The sequence below is a fragment of the Anas acuta genome, chromosome 2 (assembly GCF_963932015.1).
Source record: "Anas acuta chromosome 2, bAnaAcu1.1, whole genome shotgun sequence".
NCBI classification, from domain to species: Eukaryota; Metazoa; Chordata; class Aves; order Anseriformes; family Anatidae; genus Anas; species Anas acuta.
In genome coordinates this window covers 22,316,915-22,344,067 of record NC_088980.1, presented here as the reverse complement: position 1 = coordinate 22,344,067, position 27,153 = coordinate 22,316,915, and the positions used below count along the sequence as shown (strand labels likewise).

Genomic DNA, 27,153 nt, shown 5'->3' with positions numbered 1-27,153 from the left:
TACCCTACAAACTGACATCTTGAATCAGATATATCATAACTACCTCTTGACTCCTGCTTATCTTAATACAGATAGAAAGACACAAAGTAGGTCAGGTCTCTTTTTAGTAGTAAGCATATTTGTGTTTTTAGAAGGGATTATTTATGAAGGAACTATTGCAGAGTAAAGGATGAATTTTCTAGAGTTACTAGATGGAAAAAAAAAAAAAGTGATATGGAAAAAAAAATCTAAGTGATATAGACTTAAATAAACATTAAAGCTTTTAAAAAAAACTATTGAAAACATTGAAGTCTAACATTAAAATCCACTGTTCCCGTGGAAGTTGAAAATTTGTAAGACCTGATAACAGTATGCAAATATCACAAAAACTGCAGGACGACAAGACAAGAAGCCAGTAATGCTTAATTAGAGGCCTCAGCTGATTGTTTCAAACACTCAAACAAGGAAGCGCACACACTCATACACACAATTATTCACATGCCTTGTATATGCTAGCAAGGATTTATTTCAAATCTACTGCTATGAACAAGAGAGCACAAACACATCTGTATACATTTGCAAGCCAAAGCTGCTTTGAATAAAGCAAGGGAGCAGGAAAGAAAAGACGACAACTCCTGGCGTTATTAAAATAGCCACAGCGATCCAAGGACAAAATTTAAGCCAAGTATCCTGGATAACACATTAATTCCACAGAACAATGACCATGGACAGAAGACAATCACTTAAGTCGTTCAAAGCACAGGATACCCTACCACGAACACATAGCTGAAAATGGTGGAAAATGCATTACATTTTTACTACCGTGAGGTAAGGCTTGATTCATACCATATGGCCTTACACGGCTAGCATGTGCGCGCGTCGGCACATGTGTGCACAAACGCCGAGGGCTCCAGTCCACAGCTGTGTCCATCCCACTCTTCTAGAAGTGAGAACACGTGAGGATTTGGGCAAACACAAAATCCATACTTTTTCAGGGCCATGAAGGAAAACTGTCCATCATGATTCACTGTTTTTGTCTCAGAAATCAGGTAACTAACACAAACCCAGATAACTTAAAGCATGAAGATAACACCTAATTATGTTTACATACTACACCACATCTCTACAATGCTTAAAAACCAGTAAAACCTAACAACAATCAATCACACCAGTGCCTGAATAATTCATGATAAAGAAAAGGATCGATGGGCTTATCATTAGGTTCCTTTCTTCTCCCCTATTCTGTTTAACGTGCTATAAAGCATACAGCAGTTTATTTGCCCCTTGGGCAAAAAGGCCCTGTTAACACAATATATGGCTACCTCATAAAATCGTATCTGAAGCCATCAGTCTGGGTTTAAACCAAAGAAATCTAAACCAAATATTATACTAGGACCACAGACAGCATTACTTACAAGATCAGTTAGTTACCAGCATATTTCTCTGAAATCAAGGTTTGTTTGCATTGCCTCACTCTGAGATAAAATAATTGCTTCTTACAATATTTTCTTTACTGTTAACTACAAACAATCACTGACTTTCCAACAGCACCTTGGATTTAAGGTGTTTTGTTCCCCTGGTGCTTAGGAAGATGAAATGAGACTGATGTTACTAACATCAAGCTTGCAAGTTACATTTGAAATACAGATCTGTTTACATGACCGCTTTTGGAAATGTAGGTTGTCTTCTGGTAGATTGAAATTAGGTTTAAAATTTAGCTCAATTCAATAGGGAGTGGGTAAGGGAAAGACTAAGAGGAAAAGGAAGAAGGTTTTTAGTACTTGTAGCTGGAATCCATTCAAATTTCGCTTCCTACACTGAAGTTTTACATGCCCACCTTATCATCATTATGGTATTTTTTTCTTACTTTAATTAGACAGATTCAGAAACCAAGATCATCATCCATTTTGGGGACAAGTGATTCTGTGTCTACTTAAAAAAACCAACCTCAAATTCGAACATCAGGATAGCAGCAATGGTCACTGAGGCGGCTGCTGTCTGCCTTCCACACGTGCTGAACACCAGCCCAGGCTGGGGAAGCTTCATTGCCCACGGCCAGGCAGCTCCTGGCATTTCTCCTTATGCTCACACAAGCGTGACAAAGAAAAGCATGGAATGGCAAGAAAAAGGTGATGAAACCTGAAAATAATTTTGTGAGGGTCCTGCAGTAACTGCTGGCTGAATACCAGTAAATTCCTTAAACAGTCCCTGAACACTGAAGTAAAAGCAGCAGAAGTTAAGACCCTCGGTTCTTGTATGGCCTGGGTTTACTTCCCAGCCCTCACCTGGACAGTGTGCCATCTCCATCACTGTGCTTTCTCTGTACTCCTCAACTCATCTTCTGCACAAGTTGAGTATCTTCCCCATCCTGTGGATAGAGAGTAAGCTCTTGAAGCAGTGTAAGCTCTTGAAGCAGTGAAACACTTCTTCTTGAAGAAGTGTTACTTCTATTTCAAAGTTATGCCCATTTATTAATACAAACTTTTATTTTACCACTCAACACGCTATAAGAACAATTTCGAGATGCAGCTGAGCAAGAGAAAGTGCTACTCCTTTTGGTGACCACACGTACCTCCTTCAAAACCTGTCCTAAGTGCTTCTGACTCAACAACATTTTGACTAACAAAGGTCAAAAAGACACATAATCAATGACCAGCCAGCAACCTGATGTTGTTATATACTATTTATGGTCAGCCCACAGATCCACAAAGCTCTTTCACAATGGATTATTTAGAACACATCCTTATTAGCAGCTAATCTGAGTAACAGTGGACAGAATGGCATAAAGTAACAGTGAATGTAAAAGCAATGAAAGTTTTGCCCACATCATGGTCAGAAAACACTGCTGTGCATTCACTCTTCCTCCAATTAAATACATAACTTCTTGTAAAAGCTAAAATCACCACGATTTTGTAAAGCACAGGCATGCACGAACTGAAGAAATGTCACCTGAGAAGGAGTTTGGCCTGATTTGAGCTTCAGCTTTCCCACCATGCAGCCAGGCTCGTGGTAAGGGGAGATGACACTTGACCATTCTGAGTGGCTAACTGATGCAAGGCTTTTAATACTCGAATGCACCAGATATTAAAAAGCATCTTTGTTTATGTGCAATCACCCATGGTAAACAGATTCTCCACTGCTATGACTGAACCTACAGGGCTATCATTTATTTATAAGAGTTTGATCTTGAGAGCTAACAATTACTCTTTTTTTTTATTTTTTTTTAATTTTTCTTCACCACAGAATAATTTCTGAAAGTTTGGGCCGCTCACTTAAATTATGCACTAAGTGAACATATACAGTATTTTCTTGCACTAGGGTAAAAGCATTACCTTTCTACAACAGCACCAAAAAAAAAAAAAAAAAAGGCTTGGCTCTGTTACCTAGCCCCTCACCTCTGAAAGCCCAAAGATTTGTCTGTGCTGAAGGTTAACGTGTGACATGACACAGCTTTGATCCTTTCTCTAAGGATGTCTGCTAAGTTGACTTCTGTAGCTATCTTTCTGCAACGACAGTAAATCATGCTTTAAAAAAAAAAAAGAAAAAGGAATGTTAATGAAAGATTAACTACACGCTCACAGGTAAAATTACTAATTAAAACAAGATCTCCAGTCAGATTTTTAACCCAGCTAAGGAGTGCCAAGCAGTTTTCACTGTGGTAAAGCTTCACAGAGCAGATAGCTATTCATATCTGATCTAAAGAAGGAAGTCCTTATCTAATCAAACGTCTGGAAAAGCTAATGGTTTTCAGCATGAATTTTAGTACATGTAGGTTCTCTTCCTTCAACAACCGATATTTAAAAGTACTTTTACCAGCTTAATATTCTGAAGCCTGCTGCAGTTACAACCCAATAGCTTGCAGCAATGAGAAAATTTGAAATTCATCCCATTAGAAGCTCTCGCTCCTACTGCTTCAGACTGCTTGGAGCAAGTGTATTTTGTAATTTTCACACAGGCTGCTAACAACAACATTTACATCAACTGAGTCCAGTGCCATAATTCCCTCGAAAAAAGTTTTAACAAGCAGTATGCTAAAGAATGAAAATAACCATCCTGGTAAGAACAAAGAAAATCTTAACTTTTGAAGAAAATGAGCTTCTTCATATTAAAGTTTTAATAGAAGGGGGAGAGAAAAAAAAAAAAAGTAACACTTCCCCCACACAGACACCCTGCAAAACAACAGAAATACAGCTCTCGTTTCAACCATCTGTGTTCCTGGCTCCTGTAAATCATACATCATGAACCCAGACACTGCTGCAAAGTTAAGTTATTTGCCAGGACCTTGACTGCAGCACCACGGGCTGAAATAAGCTGAGTCGCAGGAACGCTCTGGGTGCTAACAGTAAAGCTAAAAGAGTGAGTATATTGCTGTGCTCCGCAGTGCCTGTCAACATTATTACCACAAGTAGCTCTTTAAACGACTGTAATATTTGTCCAGGTCAGCGTGCTGCTCAGCAGGTTTCCGAACTTGCCAGGAGCACGATTTAGGGCAGAGCAGAGGGAACAGCTCTTGCTGCCACCTCGGGCCGATGCCACCCCTTCTGCAAACACAACGCGGCGCCTGGGCGAGCTATTGCCGGGCTGCCCAGCAGCACCTTCCCGTCCTTGTCTGCCTCACCCCCACAGCCCAGTGCTGTCTGCAGAGCTCCTGAACACGGTTAATTCCCTAGCATTGCCCAACCGATCCCAGCAGAAATGAAAAGCCGCCACGCACACTCCCTGAGCTTTCAGAGCTTCCTGCTGGTGCGAGGCAAAAGCCCTCCAAGCCTGTCAAGGTAGGAGAAGGCCAAGATGGGAACAGAAGGAAGAAGGGTAGGATAAGAAGTTTTCACGTCTTATCGCTCAGCAGACACCCCAAAGGAGGAGTCATCAATGCAGGAACGCAATAACTAAGGAGAGCAAGGCAATTACCTGGAGGAAAGCGGGATTTGCTCTGGCTGACAGAGAGTTGTGAGAGGAGTGACCAGCCGCTATCAGGCGCCAGGCAGTAATTACACCAAATCACATACTTGGAGTTAGCTGATAAAAATTGCTCTATCAGGATGCTATGTTAAGCACCCAGACCTGCCCTCTGCCTTTCTTGCGCCTTTCATTTGGCCAAAGAGCATCATTTCCTCCCAGGCCGTGAGGGAGGGGCTGAGAGCAGAGCCAGGATGACTTAGGTGCTAACCCACGTCCCTCTAAAACTGGTGGACAACTGGTGAGCGCTACGTACCGCGGTCACATCGGCTTAAACCATGGACAAAACTCTGCTGAAACGACCAGGCACGAAGTGGAGTAGCAGAGAGAACAACCTGTCCTGCTGCAGACAGAGACGGCTGCAAGCATCTCAAACCATCCACAAGTATATCCGCGAGGCCATATTCACAGCTCCGAGCTCCAGTGCAGTTTTCTCAGTCTCCTGTGGGCAAATTAGTTATCCAGAAAGTCTTCATACCTTATTTTTTTGAGCAAAGAGGTGGTAAAAAACTTTCAAGAGTTGTCTCACTTCTAAAACAGCTCACTTGCTAGAAGCTGTCCCCTGCTAATTACACTGTAGTCCTACAATCGATTTAATCCTGCATCAACTGGCACTGCTGCCATGAAGACGTTTTCGTTTACCAGCTCCTCTCAGCCCCTTCCTCCACACCAGCAGCAGCATCTGTGTAACTCCCAGGGAATCTACCTGACTTGGGAAGTGATCCAGGTGAAAACTGACCCTGTGTGTACAAGCGTTTTCAGTGGGGTAACTTCCTCCACCTGATTTATCACCCAGCTACACAAATGCCAGTAAGAGAGAAAACAGACAAAGGTGAGAGTAACAATGCAGCTTAATCCAGAATAAATCAACTCTTGGGAACACAAAACTAATTAAAACTGTGGGAAAAAAAAAAAAACAACATGGAGACAAGCCCAAACAACTCTGCAAGCCTCCTTACTTGCTTCTAAACCTTTCTTTTTGTTTATTTACCCTTGGGAGCAAAACACTTAAGACTCATAAACGTAACACTACAAAGACAAATGGTTTAGAAATGTAAAATAGTGCAGTAGACAACAACTGGTTTGAGCCTTGAGAAATGCATCATAACCCAGCCAGGCAGGCCATGGGTGTGCTTTCATTCCTTCAGCAGTGGTTATGTGCGACGTACTCAGTAGCTCTTAAGCTCTGGGCAACAGCGTCCTGATGAGACTTCCAGTTATGATATCTTGGGGAGGATTCATCTGACTAAATGGGAGTGCAAAAAGCATTTCTGGGGAGTGCCCGGGCTGCTGGGCTATCAGCGGAGATCCCTACAGCCAGCGGATGCTGCAGCATGATTCATCTGACTCAGGGTGCTCACTCTGGGTAGCAGCGACGACGCTCAGCTCCATTAGCTGGATAGATCAGATGGTTGTGTCTGCGGGAGGACTGCAGATGACTAAGATGCAGACGTCTGAATGAGGCGAGATGTATCCCACCCAGGATGACAATTGCATGTCCTTTGCATGGGAAGTCATACACTCATGCACCAAGTGAGAGATGAGATGTCTGGATCTCAACCTTTCACTTTGCACAAATGCCCAAGGCATAAGGTGGAGAGCAAGAGGGATAGATAAAACTGCCAATACATTTATTTCCTCCCAGCAACAGCCTAAATAAAGCATTTACATTTTTGTTTGTTTTTCTTTTTTTTCAATCAAGGAAGTCTCATAACATCACTAGAGAAACACTTGTTGCCATGCTAGTATACAGCTTTGCTTCTAAAGGATAGAAGACAACAGTATTTTCAGTAATGGTGATCACCAATGTAGGATGAAACTGGGTGCTCCCAACATTGCTATCACCTCTAGAAACATCTCCAAGAAGAAGAAAGGCCTCTTTGTTTCCTTTTTGTTTTAAGCAAAGCAGGATTACCTTATAACTCTACCTCTTATTTACCTTGGCATTTACTGACTGTTAAATTAAGCTCCCTTTCACTGTTAAACTTCGCTATTATATTACCCACACCTACCACTCAGTACAACAGTTCTCCATCACTTTTGCAGCTTGGATTTCTTTAAAAAAAATGGAAGCATTTTCCACTTTATTGGATTCAGCTCTGTTGCTGCCCCCGTGCCAAAAGGATGCTGCTGCTTCCTTCCCTTGGCTTCCCCCACGTCCCTGCTTCCTCCCCGCTAACCACTGCTGCCGCTGCGGCTCCTCAAAGTCTGCTTCCCATAAAGTGGGGAGGCTGAGGGTGGCCCCTGCGGAGTCACCCCAAGTCCAGCAAGGTTTATACGGGCTCATCCCCATCTCTTACTTGCCTCACTATCTGCCACTCAACCATCAAGCAGCACAGCTGAGCTTCCCACCGGTGCAGGTACAGGTTTCAGCTCACAGTGACAGGTTTCTGCTTCACCGCCTGGTGTACGAGGTGCACAGATAATGGATAAGGACAGGATTTCACCCACGGTGACAGCTTGTAGAACTGCAAAAACTAGCAGCAGGAACAATTAAAAGATAACTTCAATATTGGATTTCCAGAGGTTTTTTTGTGCCCTGCCTGCACTTAGACCACTTCTATTCTACATTGTATACTTTGCACTAACAGCAGCTCTGTTTAAATATACCCAACCCCCCACGCAGTCAGCACGGGAGCCAAATTTACAGATTATACTGTACATAAATTAATTTTCCTTTCAGATCATCTCTGAATTCATTGCTCTTCAAACAAGTGAAAAAGCAAAATGGGTATATCCGAAACAGAACATTTCACATTATTTGACCCACCGGCATTTCACAAGGAATGAAAAATGTAGCCTTGTGCTGAATCCTGCTTTCAAGGTCCCAGACTTGCCATATGTCAGATAGGATTCTGTGTTGATATTTTAAAGTGAAAGATTCAATGCATTTATTAAAAGCAAGAACAAATTACAGTATGTTCACATTCTTATGGCTCCGTAGTAACAAATGCATCCTTCCAGTTTCCAATAAAACTAAAGATGGTGCTCCGAAAAAGCATGTGTATAATGCTTATTACCCATGCACAACAAGCCAGATATTACATTAGCTGAAAACTTAATGTAAACCAGCTTACAGGAAAATGTTTCTGGAATTTCTGGAAAAAAAAAAAAAAGCACTCAGTTCTCTTTGGTATTTCCTAAAACAAAACGTTTTAGTGTATATGGCAGGTTCTAAAAAGCGCTGCTACAGGTAGGTTGGTTGGATTCCTTCCCCTCACAAAAACTTGTCAGAATAGACTAAGAAATTAAGATGTCCTTTCCCCCCCAGGTAAATTAACGTAAAAATTTTCGTGTTACTTGTTTGTTCTAGTAAATACAAGCCTCTTTACACAGGTTTCTTGTCTTCCTTACTTGTGCTGCCTGACAGGTATACAGCAAAATCCCCGAAACCTGCGGGAGAGGCAGAACACCAACACCACAGCTCTTACTGAAGCTGCCTTTCTTCAGATCCAAAGGCGGAACTGATACATGCCGGTGCAAAGGGAAATTAATCCTACAAAAAGGGCCATACAAGGTAAACATCAGCGTCACAAAAAAAGAAGTACTGAAAACGCACACCTTGACTTCAAGTTGCAGACATTTTGAAGGCTGTTTGATTTGCCTTTGGCTGACTGGAAACAATAACCATCTCCCTACATCACTGGTTCGAGGTAGATGACAATTGGATTGATCAAATGCACTGGAAAAATTGCAAATACCTGCAAGCAGCATCACTTCCAACCACACTGCTACCCAGAAGCCAAGGCACGCACCCGTGCTGTCACGCAGCAGCACAAGCTGCCCTGTGCATCCACCCTGGGGAGGCTGCTTTGTGGTGACAGATGAACTGCTGCTGGACAGGCAGTGAATCTCCTCCAGGTGAGCTGCTCACGGCTGCTGTGCAGAAGGCAGCATGCCCATTCCTTGTCATGGAGTTTAGTTTTGCCTTTAAGAAACTTCTGCTGGTTATTTGCATTATAATGTATTCCATCTTCTCTTTTGCTCCTGCCTTAGGAAACACAACTTCTTGGAGAACACCACCTTGCCCACGGCAGGGAGGTGGAACTGGATGGTCTTCAAGGTCCCTTCCAACCCAAACCATTCTGTGAAACGAGTTCACTAGGAGAAGCTTGTTGGAACAGTCCTTAACTCCCAAATCACACATTAAGTCTCCCTGCCATGAGTTTTGCTCTCAGTTCTTCATGCACCAAGACTGCTGGTAGTCATTGCTCATTTACAGGAGTACAGAACTAATCTGAAGTATGTACTGACAGCAGGCAGTGACATTCCTACCACTCAGTGCACCAAAATCACTGAAAATTTCTCAAGTTTTCCAATGACCCTGAAGGCACAACCCTCCCTCCATCCCCACACACATACACCAAGCCTTCTGTTAGGTACCGGGCATATGGTAAAACTGGATTTCATTGCTCCGAGAAACCTCTCCTGTAGAGAGGGGACTGCTATCTGAAACCCTTCACTCGGCCAGCAGTTGGCACAGAAAGCAGATGACCCTAAAACTTTCACGAACCAGGTCTCATCCAGTCAGAGGTGTCAGTATGAGGTTAAAAACAAAAACAATGAAAAAAAAAAACAAGAGAGGAAGGGAAAAGGTTGTTTTTCCCTGTGTATTAGGGAACAGACGTGATTAACACCATCTCAAGGCTCAAGCAGACAAGTGGCCACAGGGAAGCCAGCGTGGGAACTCGCCACCCCCTGACGAGCACATACACGCGTGCTCATAACCGCATGTACTGGACGCTGAACCACTCACTGCAAAGTGATACAAGCCAAAAAGGTGAACACAAACATTTGCCAGAAAGGCTGCAATTTTACACCATGCACTCACCAAGGCAATTGTTCATTTGGCCCAGCTCTCAGCATGCCATCTGCATGCATTAGGAGTTTAAGGTAAACACAGAAAAGTTTAGCATTTTTCTTAATCTGATAACCAATGAAACCAACAAATACATCCCCCTCATTCAGATTTTACAATACTATTTAGCACTAAGCAAACAACTTGTTCCTCCTAAACTAAAACATCTTTTGTGCTGTTTTAGAGCAGTTTAGTTTCCACTCTGGTGAGTCCATTTGTGGTCTCAGTGAAATAATGTTTGCATTTGAAGGACATCAGTAATTTACAGCGGCTTGAGAAGAGATGGTGCAGCCGTGCAAGATGAAAGAGATGACTGGTTTTACTTCATCTTAACTTTATCTACCATCACAGCTAGAACTGCAAGCTTGGCATAAGTGGCTTAAAAAGAAGCCAAGAACTTGAGGGTCTCTTCACTGCAGTTACTGAACCATCCAGAGCAGAAACCTTCGCAAAATGTCCAGCTGAAATGGTTGTGAAATTGGCTTTCACAGCACCAAGTAATGTAATGCCTGGTTGCACGCAGGCAAGCAGCACTCAAGCATCAATTTCCCTATCGCCCATGCACCCAGAGGGTGAAGATATTGTGGATTCTGACTAAGTTGTGACAGCTGAACTTTTATTCACCATCATACTAGGAAAGAACAATCTGCCTGATCTTATCCCGTGGTTACAAAGTTGGGACAGCCTGAGCACACGCGTCTACCAGCAGAACAGTTCTTGAACTGGATGTTATTTATTATTCAAATGTGTTATTTTATTATTCAAAACTTCTTAGTTTTGAACAACTAACAAAGCATAAAGACCATGGAAGACATAAATTAAAACCTATATCCACTGCATCAGCTGAAAGCCATCCTGGGCTTCTGCACAGCAACGTAATACTGGAGCAGTTCTTTTATGAGATCCTCCCTAGCATCCACGAATGAATCATCACCGCTTTCCACTGCAAAGCAAAGTTAAAAGCCAACAAAAAGATTGAACCCCTCTCAAATTACACTGATTTCTCTTGCATTCTGCCCGGGTTCCTGTCGCCTCCTCACATAACTCTTAAACTCCCACCTTGCCAAGGCTCCCAAAGTTTAAAAGGGGCTGCTCACGTGAAGAGGCTCATCGAGTATTTCAGCTGTACTCAGCCAAATCACCTAGTGACAGTCAAAATCCAGCCTAAGGGATTTGTGGGTATTTTTGTTTGCTTGTTTTTATTTATTTATTTATTTATTTTAATTAAAATTTCTATACATTAATTTCAGTATACATTCAAACCAATTTAAGTTTCGAAATAAATAATAGAACATTTTTTTTTTAAATCAAATATAATTTAGTCCCGTTTGAAACACTGGCCAGGTTGTAAGCATGTGAGAGAAATTAGAGAGAACATCATATCAATCCTTAAAGTATTTTCCTGGAATTCTAACAACTTCATTGCTGGGATGCTAAGTCCCAGTAATGACAAAAATGAATATCTCATCTGCATGGACTCCAGTGTACAAAAAAAAAATAAAAAAATAAAAAAAATTCTTCCACTTACTGACACTTACAGGTTACCTCTGTGACCTTCGGAGGCCACACTGTATCTGCATAATGAGCCAAATAAGGTAACAGCCTGCCAAAGTCATCCAATTTTCTAAATAGGGTGCTAAATGCGGAGCTTAATTACCAGTACTTTCCATATTCACCGATTATGTAACCAGCCTGCCTGAGCAGAATTTCAGGCTGGAATCGTCTGAACAGAAGGCCGAGAGCAGTGAGAAAGAGAAATGCTAGATGCAAAGACTCGCTCATCTTCCCTTCCTCAACCAGGACACCAGCTACATAACCCATGTTCAAATAGCTCCAAGTCCGAGACATATTCACATTAACAGAGGAATGGAAAATCTTAACTTTATGTCCCATCTAACCTATCCCACCACAGGGAGGATTCTGCCATAGTCTCTTGTAATCTGTCCAGTAATAAATGCTGCAGTTGAAGCAATTACTTCACAATAGCATCCTCTGGTTTTCTCACCTCCACCTTCATTCAGATGCCTTGGTACTCTACTCTCTTCCCAGCCACAGGGGGTACATCCATTCAGAGGAAAGAATGTCATCTGCATGCATCCCTAAACTTTGGCAGTGGTGCTCTCTCTTCACCTGTAGCTAGAACTATCACCACGGTGCTAAAGGGCAGGAGGGAAAAAACAGTTGGTTTAAGCTGTACAACCACTTAGTGCTTGCTGTGCTCAGCACACAAACAAGGAATGTGCGGGGTGCTAAAACACTTCCCCATCCCCATCCCCCTGATGTTCACACCTGATGGGTACACAAACAACAATTTTGCATCACAAGCTTTTTTAAAAGAGATTCACAGTAAATAGCTGGTAACTAATAATTACAGCTCATGCTTCAGTGCTAGATCAGCTCTACATACCCATTTACCAATGCAGACATCCAAAGCTCACAATAAGAATTTGGGAAATAATGCTACCTATGAAAGCTGAGCTGCTCTTACACTGAAGATAAAATTAGACCATCTACATCCAAATGTTCTCAACTCACTGACATAGCTGCTATTACTTAAAGCATCAGCTAGCAGTTCTGATGGGAATGCAGCAGCTATGGAGACAAGTCTCTCCAAGATACTCTGAGCTGAGCTTACAGTAGGAGGTAAGATCAACAGGACGGTTGAAAAGCATTAATTTTGCTGATACTTCACCATTCTGATTGTGCATACAACAGATTTCTCCTACGATACAGAAATTACAATAGAACTTCAGATACCTAGTACTAGAATCAAGGGATGCACACAGGTCTTTTTCTCCCCATCTCACCTGTCAGTAAACTCAATACAGTCCTGAGTTTAATGGCCCTTGAGTCATAGTTTAGTACTTATTTTGTAACAGCTGATGTTCTGTCCTTAAAAGAAGGACTGAATATGACATTGACATCAGATTGCCTGGAGTGGTAGGTTTTGCTACGAGATATCAGCACCTTTTGAATATATGAGCACAAGAGTCTACCTAGAGCATATACCATAACTACAACTATAAAAAAGTCAAAAAATATTACTTTGAACGTATTCCTTCATTTCTTGTGGCAAGCATCGCTTACTGGGTCTTAATGAAGGGCAGGACAGGAAAGCTTATAGGAAACGGGACACAAGCACCCTCTTTACAAGACGTACTTCCACCCCACCGCAGAGGGAAGAAGGCCACTGAGCACAGCCACGGGGGCTGAGCTGGAGTAAGACCTCTTCCACCCCTGATGGTGCACAGCCACTTGACAGCGCAAGCTACGAGGCAACTGACGATGCTGGAGATGCATTTAACCGTGGCACATCCAGGGCCTGGCACGTTCAGGACCATCAGGTCGCCAGGTTTTCTGCTTTCTGACACAGTCCTGGTCACACTGCTGCTGCAGGGCCCTTTTCCAGGCGCAGCGAGGAGCAGCTCTCCCGTCACACCACGCCGGGAGCCAGCAGGGCACGGAGCATCGCCTCCTACCCACCTGGCATCCACATGGGGTGCGGGTTATGGGGCAGGTGCTGCTCCACACCGTGCCCACGGGTACCTGCGAGGTGCAGGGCAGCACAACTGGGCCCAGGAGGGCAGCGACTGCCACAGGGGCACCCCCACAGCACTCCGGGGTGCTGTGCTCTCGCCCCAGCGGGGCTCCTGCTCCCAGCCCAGGGGTGCTGGTGGGTGCCAAGCCATCAAATCGCCTTCCCCGGCTGCCCCAGCCCTCCTCACCGAACAAAAGGCCGGGATGAGGCCCCAAAACGTCCCTGCGGGGCCCGGCCAGCCCCGGGGGAAGGGGGCGAGCCCGCAGCACGGCGGCCCCACAGAAGGGGGGCGAGGAGCTGGGGCCAGGAGCCGGGCGCCCCCCAACCCCGGGCCCTGCGGCAGGAGGGCTGCCGGGGGGGGATGGACGCAATGCAACAGCTCGGGAAGCGGGGAGGGAAGGAAGGAGAGAGGGAGGGAGGGAGGGAAGGAGCGAGGGGGCCGCACAATGAGGCCGGCGGCAGCCCCTGCCGCTAACAAAAGCTCCCCAGCCGCGGGGGTCGCACCGCGGGGCTGTCCCCGGGAGGGGGTCTCCCATCGCCCCCCCCCAATTCCCCCTTATTTCTCCCCGGTCCCCCCCCAACCCCCCAAGGCTGCTGGCACGATGCAGCCTCCAGCTCCGGGGAGCCGCGGCACAAAGCGGGCCGGTCCCGCCGCCCTCCTCCCCGCACCGACCTTGAGCCGCCTCGGGCGCCCCTAAGGTTTTGGTCACCGCCTTCCAGACGTTGCAGCCCAGCAGGCAGAGGAGAAGCGCCGCCGACCTGCTCATCGCCGCCGGGAGGGAAGCGAAGCGCCGCCGGAGCCGCTGCCCCGAGCAGGAGGAGGAGGAGGAGGAGAAGGAGGAGGAGGAGGAGGAGGAGGAGGAGGAGGAGGAAGAGCCGCATCAGGGGCCGGCCCGCTCCGCGCCTCCCTCCATGTTGCCGGGCGCTGCCCCTCCTGCTTTCCCCGCCCGGCCGCCGCTGCCCCCGTCCCCCCCGGGCCGGGCGGGGAGGAGACGGGGGAAGGGCTCCGCGGCCCCGGCTGCCTGCGGGGGGGCACAGCGCTCCCTGCCGGCCCTGCCCCGCCGAGGGGGGCGGCAGGACGATGGGGGTCCCTCCGCCGAGCCCCGGAGCCCGGCCGTGCTTACCTGCCCCCGGGCTTCGTCCCCGCTATCCCCGCCGCCCCCCTGCCTCCCCTCGGCAGCCGCAAAATGGCCTCTGCCCGGCGGGGGGGGACGGGGGGACGAGGCGGGCGAGGGGCGCGGTGGCTCGCAGGGGCCTGCTCGCCTGTTGCAGGGCGAAAATAAAGGCTAGGGAGGGCGAAGGGCACACGGGATCATTTCGGGGAAAGGGCCTTCAAAAATGGGGCAAGAAAGGAAGGGCGAGCGGCTGAAGGCAGATGCTGGAGGCCGAGGTGGCGGCTCTGCGCCCGCTGTGGCCTTGCAGAGCCCGTGGGGATGCGGTGGTGGCTGTCACCGCATCCTAGCAGGCCTCACAGGAGGGTTTCTCTCAGGTTTAATCTGCCCCATCCGTAAGAGCATCTCTCGGTGTACATATCTCTCGGTGTACTTTTTCTCCAGGAGATGACACAATGCCGCAGCGCTCACAGCCCCCTGGCTCTGCTGAGCGTTGTGCTTCCCAGGCGCTGCTCATGTTTCCTGACTGCTGCTAGGGACAGCTATTATGGCAAGTCTCTACACAGCTGTGCAGAGCAAAGCCTCGGCCCCACCAGCTCACGGATTTCCCATGATCTGGTCCCAAATGCTGTCTATGCTTCTGTTTGCCTGTAAGGCTGAAGTTCGCATACCTGGAAGTTTAATCCCTCATAGAGACATCTTATTTTACAGCTTCAACTTTTACTTGTAACATAATTCTATTTTTAAATAAAATCTACCATAAAAAATGTTGTATATTTATTTATAGGAAGCAATACAGTTGTTTACCACGTCAGTATGTAACCAGACTAGCTACCACAAGCTACAGGTTGTTTCCTTACTGAATTTTATGCAACTCATATCCCAGAAGTATAAAACTGATTTTGCAATCCTTGAATATTTTCCATTTTCTTTTTGGAGACACTCCAATTGATTATAATGTATTTTACCCTGATTTTATTGTTAAGAGGTTCAAATACATTTTCTTAGACTTGACAACAATGGTGTAGACATTGCTATTTTTATTACTATTATTATTTTTATTGAGAGTTTGGAGGATTTATTTTTAAAGCTCGTTCCTATGAGAAAAGTAGTTACAGAAAGACTATTCATTTCAAAGAACAGACCAAGTGAGCACATACAGATCATCTGATCTTATCCCTGTATCTTAAAACAAAGATTTGAATACTGTCTCGTGTCCTGTCTGAACATTTGCAATGAACCAAAAATGGTCTGAAGAGCCCAGAGGATTTAAAACAGAAACCAGATGAAGGTTTGGAGGCTGTTAGTTGCTATCATAGAATCACAGAATCATTAAGGTTGGAAAAGACCTCCAAGATCATCTGGTCCAACCACCAACCATCATTACTATGACACATTCCTTCATAAAGAAAGAACGTTAGCCATATGATAAAAAAAAAAAAAAAAATGCATACGGTCTACCACCTTTTTAAGATCCTACTTCTCTTTCTTTGGATGTCCATGGATTTAAATTAGTACAAATAAGATGAAAGTCATAGCTTGAAAGTTAAGTGTAAGAGATCTCTGTCCATAAAGAAAGCTAGACCTATTTCTTACAAATGATATGCGTTTTCTTGAATATAGTTCTATTACTTTTATAGAAAATGGATACCATGGTCCTTGCATCATCAGCAGATAACTACTCCAAACAAAATTTTGACTATTATTGCTGTTTGAAAAACATGCTGTTTTAAATTATCAGTAAACCCTACATCACCTCAAAGAAGGCGTTAGTCTGTGTATAGCATCAAAAAGCTACCATACTTTGTCTCTTTGTTAGCCATTTTAAGAACATTGAAGCAAAATAAACAGCATAGAAGTGCTTTTCCATTTCTGATTAGTATGTCTGGGTAGCTGTAGCAATGGAAACAGATTTCAAGTTTCTGTATTACATCAAAAATGCTTCATTTTCTGTAGACCAGAACTTGGCACGAGTCAAGTTTTTGCAAGAGCAAGCTGAAACGGGCTGGAAAGTACTGCACTATTAGTCCATGTAATGAGGAAAAGTTTACTCTAAAGCAACAAGATACCTGGATATTTATTATTAGCATTAATATTTTGATAACAATTTTGCCTTCAAATGTTGGCATTGAATATATCTCCTCAGAATGGTTGGGGTGGAAAAGAAATGAGATATTGCACTGAGAAATAGGATATTACACTGAGTTTTGTCCAGAATTTACATTTATGAAAGTAAAAAGCCCTTTACATGGGGCTTGATCATGTTTTACAAAAAATATAAACTTTTGCTTTATCACTACTAAACAAATATTCTGTTTCAAGATTCAGTTTTGGTGGCATTTGTTCACCTGACCCATTATTCAATGAATTTGCAGTTTCAGAAGAGAAAGGTTTGTAATTCATAGTAAAAGCTACAGGCGTATGGAAAGTTAGCTTTGCTTTTTCCTCATTGCCTTCTTCCCTCAAATAAGAAAGACAATGTGTAGCCACTCAGCATAGCACCTGCCCCTCTCCTGTGGCTGTACATTGAGAACTATCAAAACTCATCAGGATTATAGACTGATCTGGCCTTACCCTGTTATGTTTCCCTACCTAACTTGATTAAGGTACCTTAAAGTTATGAAATTCAACTTTGTAAGGCTAGTGGTCTCATAGCTTTCAGGTTTTATTTAGCCTGGGAAATACAGCTCGCCAATCTGGATCCATGACTAAGAGATGCCATTATCTGCTACCGCTTCACAGAAGACAATTAGATGTGAAGATAGGGCGAAAACTTTGTGGGAAGTGCTTATTCAGAGATCTCTTATTTCCAAATGACGTATCAGTTAATATCTATATATTGATATTACAATATTCCATCTAAAGATAACTTCTCAGATGATGAAAAGAAAAGCGGTATTTTCCACTCTATTTCCATAACTAATTTGACCTTCTGCAATGAGATGCAGACACCTGATCCTAAATAGGCTATGCATATTTTAAAAACAAGCTATATATACAATACCACAGGCTTCCTGGGTTAGCTCTCTTTATTGGAGCCCAGATATACTTAAAGACTATACTGAGCACACAGGGCTTGTCTCTTTCCCAAGTAAGCTAAATTTATATATATAATTATATGGTAGCACTCTCATAAATACACTCATTCATGTCATGAAACCAAGCTATTCTTCCAAATAGCTCCTCTTGAGATGATCCTTTCTCCCTTGCTTCAATGAGCACTTAAGTATCTAATACTGACATATTGGTAACGCCATTGATTTCTGAATGAACACTCACTGTGACATGTGGGATAGTTCATGTCTTAGAGCTCAGTTCAAATCCTCTTCAGACTTAAGCAAATATCAGTTACACCCCAGTCATGTTTTCATGCTTTTTTTTTTTATTATTATTATTGGTACCTATTGGCTATATACCTTTATAGGAAAAAAGGAGCTGATTTCTTGCAGCTTGAGTAAACAACACATGAGAGATGTCAGTAAATCCCACTGAAATACAGTAAAAAGCCCTGAGACAGGCTCTCATGAGAGTTTAGCTAACTCTGCTCATTTCTATTTAGGAGGGATATTTGAGCCCTGGTACTGGAGGTGCAGCAGGGGCAGGATGTATTCTTAACCCAAGCTGGGAAATAAAATGTCTCCTTTCTCCAGCATTTTCTATTCCTCTAGTCCAAGCTGAGGTTACACATTATATATATTCACATTGTATGAACAAATTTCTAAATAGTTGACCATTCAAGTCATGTATACTAATATACTTACTACATTATTAGCTATTACTAAGGCTATTAGTACCAGGCATTAGTGAACAGATATTCAAAGAGTGCCTTGAATACTATATACTTTACTTCGAGGTTAGGCTTGTAGTTAAAATTTTCTGTTTCCTATGGTGAGTAGTTTCACAGATGCTTTTGAATGGTGTGTTGAATATGTTTAAACAAAAATTCAGGCTAATTAGTTGCTTTGTGTTCTCTCTCACATCTTCTAGCACATCTTTTCAGGTGGTATTATTTCCATGTGTTCAAATGTAACTTCTGAAAGCAATGCTCAGACAGCCAACGACAAATCTATAATGCATTAACAGTTAAATATTTTCTATATAGCAAGTGAATTCAGTGATCCAAGAGGCGCAAACATTTGTCGTAAATACATATCTGTAGCAAGCTGTTATCCAGCCTTTCTGGGTGGTAATACCAGTCTGTGCATTTAAGAATGGCTTTGAAGTACTTTTATCATTTCTAGCAGAGTCCTTGTTTACCAGCGTGCAAGTTACATGACATATGCAAGATTACACAACTAAATATTAAAAAAAAAAAAAAAAAGTGAGTGTGTGAGTACAAAGCCCTGAAGATTACTTTGGAATGCTCCTGGTAAGCAGAGCCAGCCACTGATTTTGTGGTATTCAACATTTTCACATTAAAACTATAGAAGATATCTAGTTCTAGATCTTTGAGAGAGAACAAAGTTTTATGGCCAGGACAATGACAGCTTCCTATCCTTACCAGAAATCTAGGAGTGCTTGAGCACAAGTGTTGTTTTAGCTGTAGCCAATGCTGAGTGTGGATATAAAATTATAATGCTATCTTTGGCATAAATATCTTTTACCCTGCAGATCTCAGACCATACCCATGCTGTGCTAGTAATATGAAAGTCAACGAGTACCTGTACCTGCTAGTAAGGTGAAGAAATGTTTGCCTAAGCAAGACCTAAGTATTTGTCTGCATAGGGATGTCAGTGTGGCACAGTTACGTGTGAAATACATCTCCATACCTGAATGCACAGTAGCCCCCTTGATAATCAACAGGATGTGGACCGGCTCAAGCCTTCAATAAACATTAAAGCCAAAATTAGGTTTTACTGCCCAGTTTATATATTAAATAAACTAATTCTTGTCTTGTGGGAGCTACCAGAATAGAACTGGGGTAGGATTAAAAAAGATCTGTAAGCATCGCCCAAAGGTTGCAGAGGAGAGGCTATGGGGGAATCCTGAACTTGAAATGAGGGTTTTAGGAGGCTGGGCTGCAGCAGCTGAGAGATGACTGTGAGGCAGTGGTGGACCTGAAGCAGGGACAAAAGGATGATCAGGGTGTCAGTGAGCTGTGCAAAAGATGAAGGGGAAGTCAGTGGGGAAGGAAAGTGAGAAAAGCCATGTGGGGTCTGTGGAGCTTTTGTTAACTACAGGAGACACCAGCGTCTGTAAACTTGTACCCATCCTGCAGCATGGTCTGCTCAGAAGATGAGCAGATCACAGCTCTCCTCCTTCCTAGATGCTTTTCCTCTTCTAGCAGAAGAGCAGCTGGCAATGGATGAGGAGTGAAGATGAAGAGCAGGCTCGGGGTCGAGAGCAGTGGAAAGGGAGAACAGAGCTGGGATGAGAGGTCAGAGGGCAGTAACTGCCACTGCACAGACTGCTCTTTGAAGTGGCAAATTTTCCTTCCACCATGGTGCTTCCATTAGCAGGAACAGCAGCAAGTCTGGCTCCATGAGATCTGCATAACCACCTTGGCTGGTGTGCTGTGAGGAAACATCTGTCCTTTGCTGGAGATGAATGGCAGCTCCTGTAGATTGTCTTGTAGATAAATGGACTGAAACAAACAAAAAAAATTAATGATATTTAATTACCTTAGAAGAAAAAAAAGTCTGGACAGACCCCAAACACTGTAAGGAGTCTAGGGCACGGGCTTTCAAAAAATGCTACTCAGGGTTTCACAGAAGGGAAAATGCAAGTTCAGAAATACTGCGCAATAAACCACCACTTTTCTGAAGTGACTCATAATTCTGCTAGAAAAACATTTGGAGGAAGCATACGATGAAAAAGGCATCCAGACATTAGTCTGCCAGTCCCGTGGAGAAATGCCAGTCCTGGTACTTAGATATTTACCAGTGAAACGTGTGCTTAGGCAAGCCACGCACCGATGCATCAGTTTGCTGCTCTTGTGTTAGGGCAGAATGTATTCAAGTGTGCAGCAGCTGGAAATCTCTCTCCAAAATGTGGGGATATGCTAAATCGGCATGTGGGGATATGTCCAAATTATTATTTATTTAACTAAGAAGTTTATGCAGGGAATAGGCTGGAGAGGATGTGTTGCCTTGTGGATAGCTTACTAACAGCAAACAAGCCAGAACCCTACTGCTAGGCTGAAGGGATTTCACGTAACCAAAAGACAAAACACCAAGATAATTCAAAATCAGAACACTGACAAGCAAACCAAGGTCTCAGTGTCTGCCTGATACTCTACAACGGAACTGTAGTTATGATTCATTTCAGCATCTGCCAGCTCCCACCCCAGTTCTCATGCAAAATACAAGACTTGGGTCTTGCTTACGGCTGAGTAGCTAAGCATGTCCTGATCTCGAGTCTCAGTTCTTGCAAACCTGAAGACTTAGTGCCATGTATAATGCATCAAATGGATAGACACACTCTTGCTTTCATTACTCGCAAACAACAAATATTTGAGAACCCCATTTGAGCCCCTGACTTTGAGAGCTAAGAATTTAGTAAGGCCACCAACGTAATAAATTTCCTGATAAGAAAAAGCGACAACATTCATACTAAGGACTGTTATAAGGTTACCATGGACTGTAATTAAGAGAAAGATATTCTTCAGCTCAAAAATCCTTCTTTTCCTCTTTATAGTTATTTATGGCTCTGTTTAGCTGAAGGAATGACTCTATCCTTCTGATATGGGCTAGAAGAACTTAAAACTTTCTCTGGAGAAAGCTTGATTTAAACTCTGCTGGACACCACTTATGGGATTGAGCTGCCAAAAGCAGTTAAAAACACAAAAAAATCGATGTCAGATGTAAACAAACCAAACTATCTTTGTGCTGCAGTAAAGGATGACAAAAGCATCCTGATAAAGTATAAGCTTTCTAAAGTACTGCTTTGGTGCAACACCTTACTAAAAAACACTTCAGAAAAATAAATAAATAAATAAAATCACTAAAAACAAAAAAATAAACACTAAAAACCCCAGCGGTACAGCTCTTCTGGAAGGTGATGGAGGAATGTATGTCCAAGCACCCAGCCAGGTGCAGCTCTGTTCTGGGAGCCTGGGATTGACTGCGCTTCCCTGTCCCTCCTAGCGGCAGTTCCTTCTGTTCTCTCCCTCCAATTCAGCAAAAATAAAATGCAAGGATCTTGCTTAATGGCCCTGAGCTGTCATTAAGAGGCTTTGTACAGATCTCAGACTTTGGAAAAATAATGAAACCACTTTATAAATCAATAAAAAAGCCTGGCAAGCATTGTTCTCAACAGCCATAATTTTAGCAAGATTTTAAAAACTGATTTTTGCTAAAGTTCTCCAGACAATTGTGTCAGTCATCTTCTTTCTTTGGCTTCCCTTCCTCCCATCTGCCTGTCATCTCTGCTTTCAGACCTCCTCTTGCTCAGGACACTTCGTTTTTTCTCATGGATTCAGCCATTGCCTACGTTGCCAAAATCTCATTTATTTTTCTTGTCCAATTTTTTTCTTACTTTAACCGTGTGCTCTCAAGCACATCAGTTTTGCAGTTAGAAATTATAAATCCCTCAAAAACCTTGTCCGTTCCCTTATTTTAATCATACTTGAAACCTGCTTACTATTCCCTCACCCATAGTTCCAAATACAGCACTTCCATTTTACTTCCTTTTCGTTCTTTGTATTTGTTTTATCTCATGCATTTATCCCAGGTTATCTTTCTAAGCTTCACCCTTTACTGAGTATACCTACTACTCTACCCTTGTTCAAACAGTCTTACCTAATCTTGATTCCTACAACTCCCTCCCCATTGACTCCCACCCTCCTACTCCAGCCTCTTTCTTTCTTTAGTCAAGACTGAGGAACGGTTCTATTTGACTGATGAGAATTCATCCCTTATGTTCATTTGGTGACAACATATCTGCTGATTCAAACAGGCAATCCTCCATCAGTTTGATTATTTTTTTTCTTCATACAAACTAGAAAACTAGAGATTTTTAAAGTTACAGCTTTTTTTTTTTTTTTTTAATGCCATTTTACAGTGGCTAGAAATAATTCACTGTTATCAGTAATTTACAAAGATGGAGAATTATATTATAATCATGGAACCTTCAGAAAAAAAATAATATATATATATATGATATATATATATCTGAGCTTTAAAAAATATTTTAGCTATTCATTTTACCATATTATGCCACCACTACCATCAGTCCTTACTAGAATTATTTTTTGGAAAATTTCATTTTTATCTACCTACTGAAAATATCAAGGCAATTATTGGTATTCTTTTTTTTTTTTTTTACAAATGATTGCTCTGCTACATCTGATTGCCACACACATCCCATCAAGGCTTAGTAATCTCTTAGACAGCTACAGCTGTGCTAGCAAATGCAACTAGTTCCTTAGCTCCCAAGGGCCCGGCTTTAAATTAGCTGGTGCTAAGTAGTGGCCCTCCTACCACGGTTAATGTGATGCACATTGCAAGGTTATTTTTTTTTCTTCTGTCACTGTACTCATGCTCTTGTTATAGATGTCTTCGAGCTCACATACAGTTTGCTAGCAAGTGGTCTTGTGTGATATATATGTATTAAATTCTACAATATTAATATGTGGAAACAGCTTGGCTTTCACATGTATTTATGCCTGTAAATGATTCTGATTGTTTATTGCTTCCAATTTGTACAATTGCGGATGCTCTAGAGCTTATTGTCCTAGGAAGCACCTTGGTGTGCTTGTGCTTCTTCCTCATGCTGCTCTTTCCCATTATTTTACAAGTAACCAGAAGCCAGACCCATCACCCTTTTGCCACTCCCTGCAAACTTGAAGTGTGAAAGTGGAGGTAGAAACAGTCCTGCTGAGCTCAGGTGGTCCCTGAACACCTGTCCTCAATGCGTAGCACAGAGGGAAGAAATGGAAATGAGGGAAAACACATGAAGCGAGGTGTCAACGGTGTACCTAGCATGTAGGGAAGGTAATGACTGAAGGACTGATGAGCAATGTAAGTGTTCTCCCCAGTGAGGGGAGGAAGAGATGGCAGTGTTCTTTATGCCAGACTTTAGGAAATAATTTAGTCCCCACCTTAGTGAAAAGAAGATTTTATATAATCACAGCTATTTCCCTATGTATTTAAAATGTAAATGACAAAAGAAAATGAACGGGTTTTACTTGGAGAATAATAAAAAAAAGTTATAAGGTAATTGGTTATTATATTTAAATATTTTTATTTATTTATTTATTTATTTTGTGGTTCACTGCTTTTCTTTTCTGAGTGCACTGAGACTGAACATTTTAAGTAAGCTAGCTTCAGCCAAGAAGTTAATTACCATACTGGCAAATATTTATACGCTTGTGCCACGACTTTTCCAGGTTAGGTTTTGCATATCTTACCTTGTATTTCCCTATACGCCTATTAGAAATGCACAGAACTCTGCACTATTCTCTTTTTTTTCCATTTTCTTCTTGTATTTGCCCAGGGAATGTAGATATGGCTGAATAGTTTGTTCGTTTGAACTGCAACACTTTTCACAGTAAGTTTGCATTATACTTGATATACTGTAGATCATATTGACTGAAGCATAAATGCAGAACCCATCACCGACTGCTAATTAAACCTGACATCTGTGCCCTTGATTACAAACGTACAAGAGGTGAACATTTGCTAAAAATGTTATTAAATGACATTAAAAAATAGGAGAATGGTAATTGTCTCAGTTGCTATCTGAGAATCAGCCATTCCCATTCTTCTTTTTGAAGGCTGTCTGTCTGAAACAGATGCCACCGCAGATTTCCAAAGGGAGAGTGTGAATGAGAGAGGGAGCTTCTGCAGGTGGTTTTGCCTGAATTACTCATCTGGAAAAGACAGCTTAAGCAGCACGCACAATAAACATAGTGAAATGAGAAATACTGAAATGATGGGCAGAGCTCTATTATTTGTCTCATGAGTTAATAAGGCCAGGCATCATAATTCATCCTAAATACCACTGGCTGGAGGGACTTGTTTCACAATTACTCAGGAAGACATTGAGGTTTCTCAAGAGGTGTAAGTGTCAGGAGGTGGGGGATGACCCACTATTAAATTGCTTTTGTGTCTGGGATTCTGAACCCTGTGAAGACTGCTGTGGGCAAGACTGGCTCTGAGAAAGGAAAAGCACATCGCTGCCTATTGAAGCAGGGTCCTGGGAGCAACAAACTGCTGCTGCCACTGACACAGGGATCAACTGCTGCTAGAAAAGACAGCAAACATCCCAGACCCTTCACCTCAGCTCTGCTCACAACCTATGCCTGATCTGAACAACCACGTACCTGATGGCTTACGGCTTACTCATTTTAATCTTACACCAAACCCTGTTCTGCTTCCCAAGGAATATTTGCAGCCCCTCACTGAGCATTCCAGCACCTCTGGGTGCTCCCTGAATGCCCTCCAGCTTGAAGGACACTTTCTGCAAAGAAGGAAAAAAAATATGTCTTTATCAGCCCCTGCATCCAACACAGAGGAAATCTACTGAATGCAAGACAGTGTGTAGCCATATGTTGGGAAGACTAAGGAGAAATCTTAAACCTTTCTATTTTTTTTTAATGTTTATTTTTTATTTTTTCCCTTAGAAGGAAGAAACTTATGTGACACCAACTTATGAGGACATGGGAGCATGGAATAATCTCCATAAATAAGAGCTAGGTCATATCTGTAGCGTCTCAAGGACATAAGGACTACCTCGTTTCTTTTACAATGCTTATATGCTGCAGAAGAATAATATGGGGGACAGGAACTGTGAAAATATATTAAACTCACGCCTTGAAAGAGGTGGTCCCGCCATCAAATAGACTATAGAGCCAGTGTGCCATGCAAACTGAGCTGCAGGTTATGTCTGCTTTCAGCAGCAAGCATTGTACCAACTAAAAGACATCTATTTCAATGTTATCTTCCAGAGCACAATGAATATAACTCTTCTGGGGAAACCTTGTACAAGATGTGAACTCATTACATGTATGGTACAATGCTGTCATTTTATCAAGCTTGAGAAATTTAAGATAAAAATGAGAGGTTTTGGTCCAAGGAAAATAGGCCCCAAACTTGATTGCATCCTTTCAGAGAGTAGAGGACTGCAGTACCTCTGACTGTCAGGCACGGTGTTCTCAGGAATATTTAGACACACCATTCCCATGAAAATGAAGGGCTCGGGTTGCTTGTAACCTGAGTAAACACTGCTGAAATGTTAGCCCTAGGAAATTGGAACTCTTTAAATGTGAGGCTTAGCCATGTATGTATGCACACACATGTGGATACACACAAATTATTGAAAATGGAAATCCTGTAATGCCAACGTGGAAGTCGTAGAATCAAAGTATGCTCTTCTTGTATTTCCCCTCCGTGAAAAACAGAATACTAGACTTTTTCATCTTTATGTATGTAATGTTAATATGCATGTTAATCAAGATAAATATATATGTGTGTACATACAAATGTATCTGTGCATGCCACTGGTAGGCCTACACACATATGTATATAAGGAAAGTGTTAAATGAGTAAAAGGCTTTCATTCCTTGTTCACTTTAATATCTGTGGAACTGGTATTGTTCTTTAAAAATGACCATATCGTATACATGCACACAAACATTATGGATTCAGAAAAAAAAAAAATAGACAAAACTACATTGGTAAAATCTTATAGCTAATGTTCTTACTTTTCAGTCACTCAGATGTGCTTCAGAATAGCATTGTGACCTTAGAGGCAAAGCATGGGAGTCATTGGAGTCCAGCTGACAAACCCTGCTGGGGTTATTAGCATGACCTCCCTGCTATTCTCATAAGAGATATTAAACCGAGGGAGAGCACGAGGAGGAAAACAGAAGAGGCTGGGTGGAAAGGGTGAGACAGATAAAGATGAAGTCTCGGGACTGGGAAAGTTGAGAAGGTGGCTACAGGAAGTTCTGGCTACAGAAAGATGGGAACAACTGATTCATATTCTGTAAGATGATCTTATGGTCCCAGCTGGCCTTAACTCTGATGGAAGGGCTTTGTTTAAGAACTATGAAAAACTTCGGTTTTCATAAGCTATGAGTGTCATCTCGGAAGAGAGAGAATTTGTCTGACGTGAATCATGTGGTCTTTGTTCTTTGTATTCCTTATAGAATTTAGGGAACAATATGAGAGCCCTCCTGTGGCCAGCTGAACACCTGTAAATTCTCTTGGTTGCAGTCAAAGACAAGACAGTCTGCTGGGTAATGTGTCTGCTTTCTTGTTCAATGGGAGTAAGTTGTTGTTATCATATTTCTGTAGTATCAGAGGTGTGCCTAGCACTCTGAGGAGTAAAATACAAGATAACTGGCCAAAAAAAACACCTATCGCCTAAGTGCACAGACACAATAAAGCAAAACATGGGTAAAAAAAAAAAAACACTTGCACAGAACACAGCACCATATCACCCATCATATGTGTAAATTGGCACAACTACATCAATGCTGACAAAAGAAAAGTGGGTTGGAAGAGTTGGGTTGGAAGGGACCTTAAAGATCACCCAGTTCCAGCCCCCTGCCATGGGCAGGGACACCTCCCACCAGACCAGGTTGCCCAAAGCCCCATCCAGCCTGGCCTTGAACATCTCCAGGGATGGGGCATCCACAGCTTCTCTGGGCAGCCTGTGCCAGGGCCTCACCACCCCCTGAATAAAGAATTCTTCTTGATATCTAATCTAAACGTACTCTTTTTTTATTTTAAAGCCATTATCCCTTTTCCTATCCCTACACC

At 42.7% G+C, this 27,153-nt stretch overlaps 1 protein-coding gene across 2 annotated transcripts in view; it reads right to left on the bottom strand.

Annotated features, from left to right (window-relative positions):
• FAM171A1 (family with sequence similarity 171 member A1) overlaps positions 1-14,310 on the bottom strand; it is an 87,420-nt gene extending 73,110 nt beyond the window's left edge. Inside the window, exons 1-3 of one of the 2 annotated variants that reach the window (XM_068673857.1) lie at positions 14,008-14,310; positions 3,375-3,482; positions 2,265-2,347 (exon numbers count right to left, since the gene is read on the bottom strand). In XM_068673857.1, the coding sequence (XP_068529958.1) occupies positions 2,265-2,286 (22 nt within the window). In that variant the 5' untranslated portion in view covers positions 2,287-2,347; positions 3,375-3,482; positions 14,008-14,310. The remainder of the gene's footprint in view (positions 1-2,264; positions 2,348-3,374; positions 3,483-14,007) is intronic. The other variant, XM_068673856.1, reaches the window with a different exon arrangement.
• Between the last annotated feature and the right edge of the window lie 12,843 nt (positions 14,311-27,153).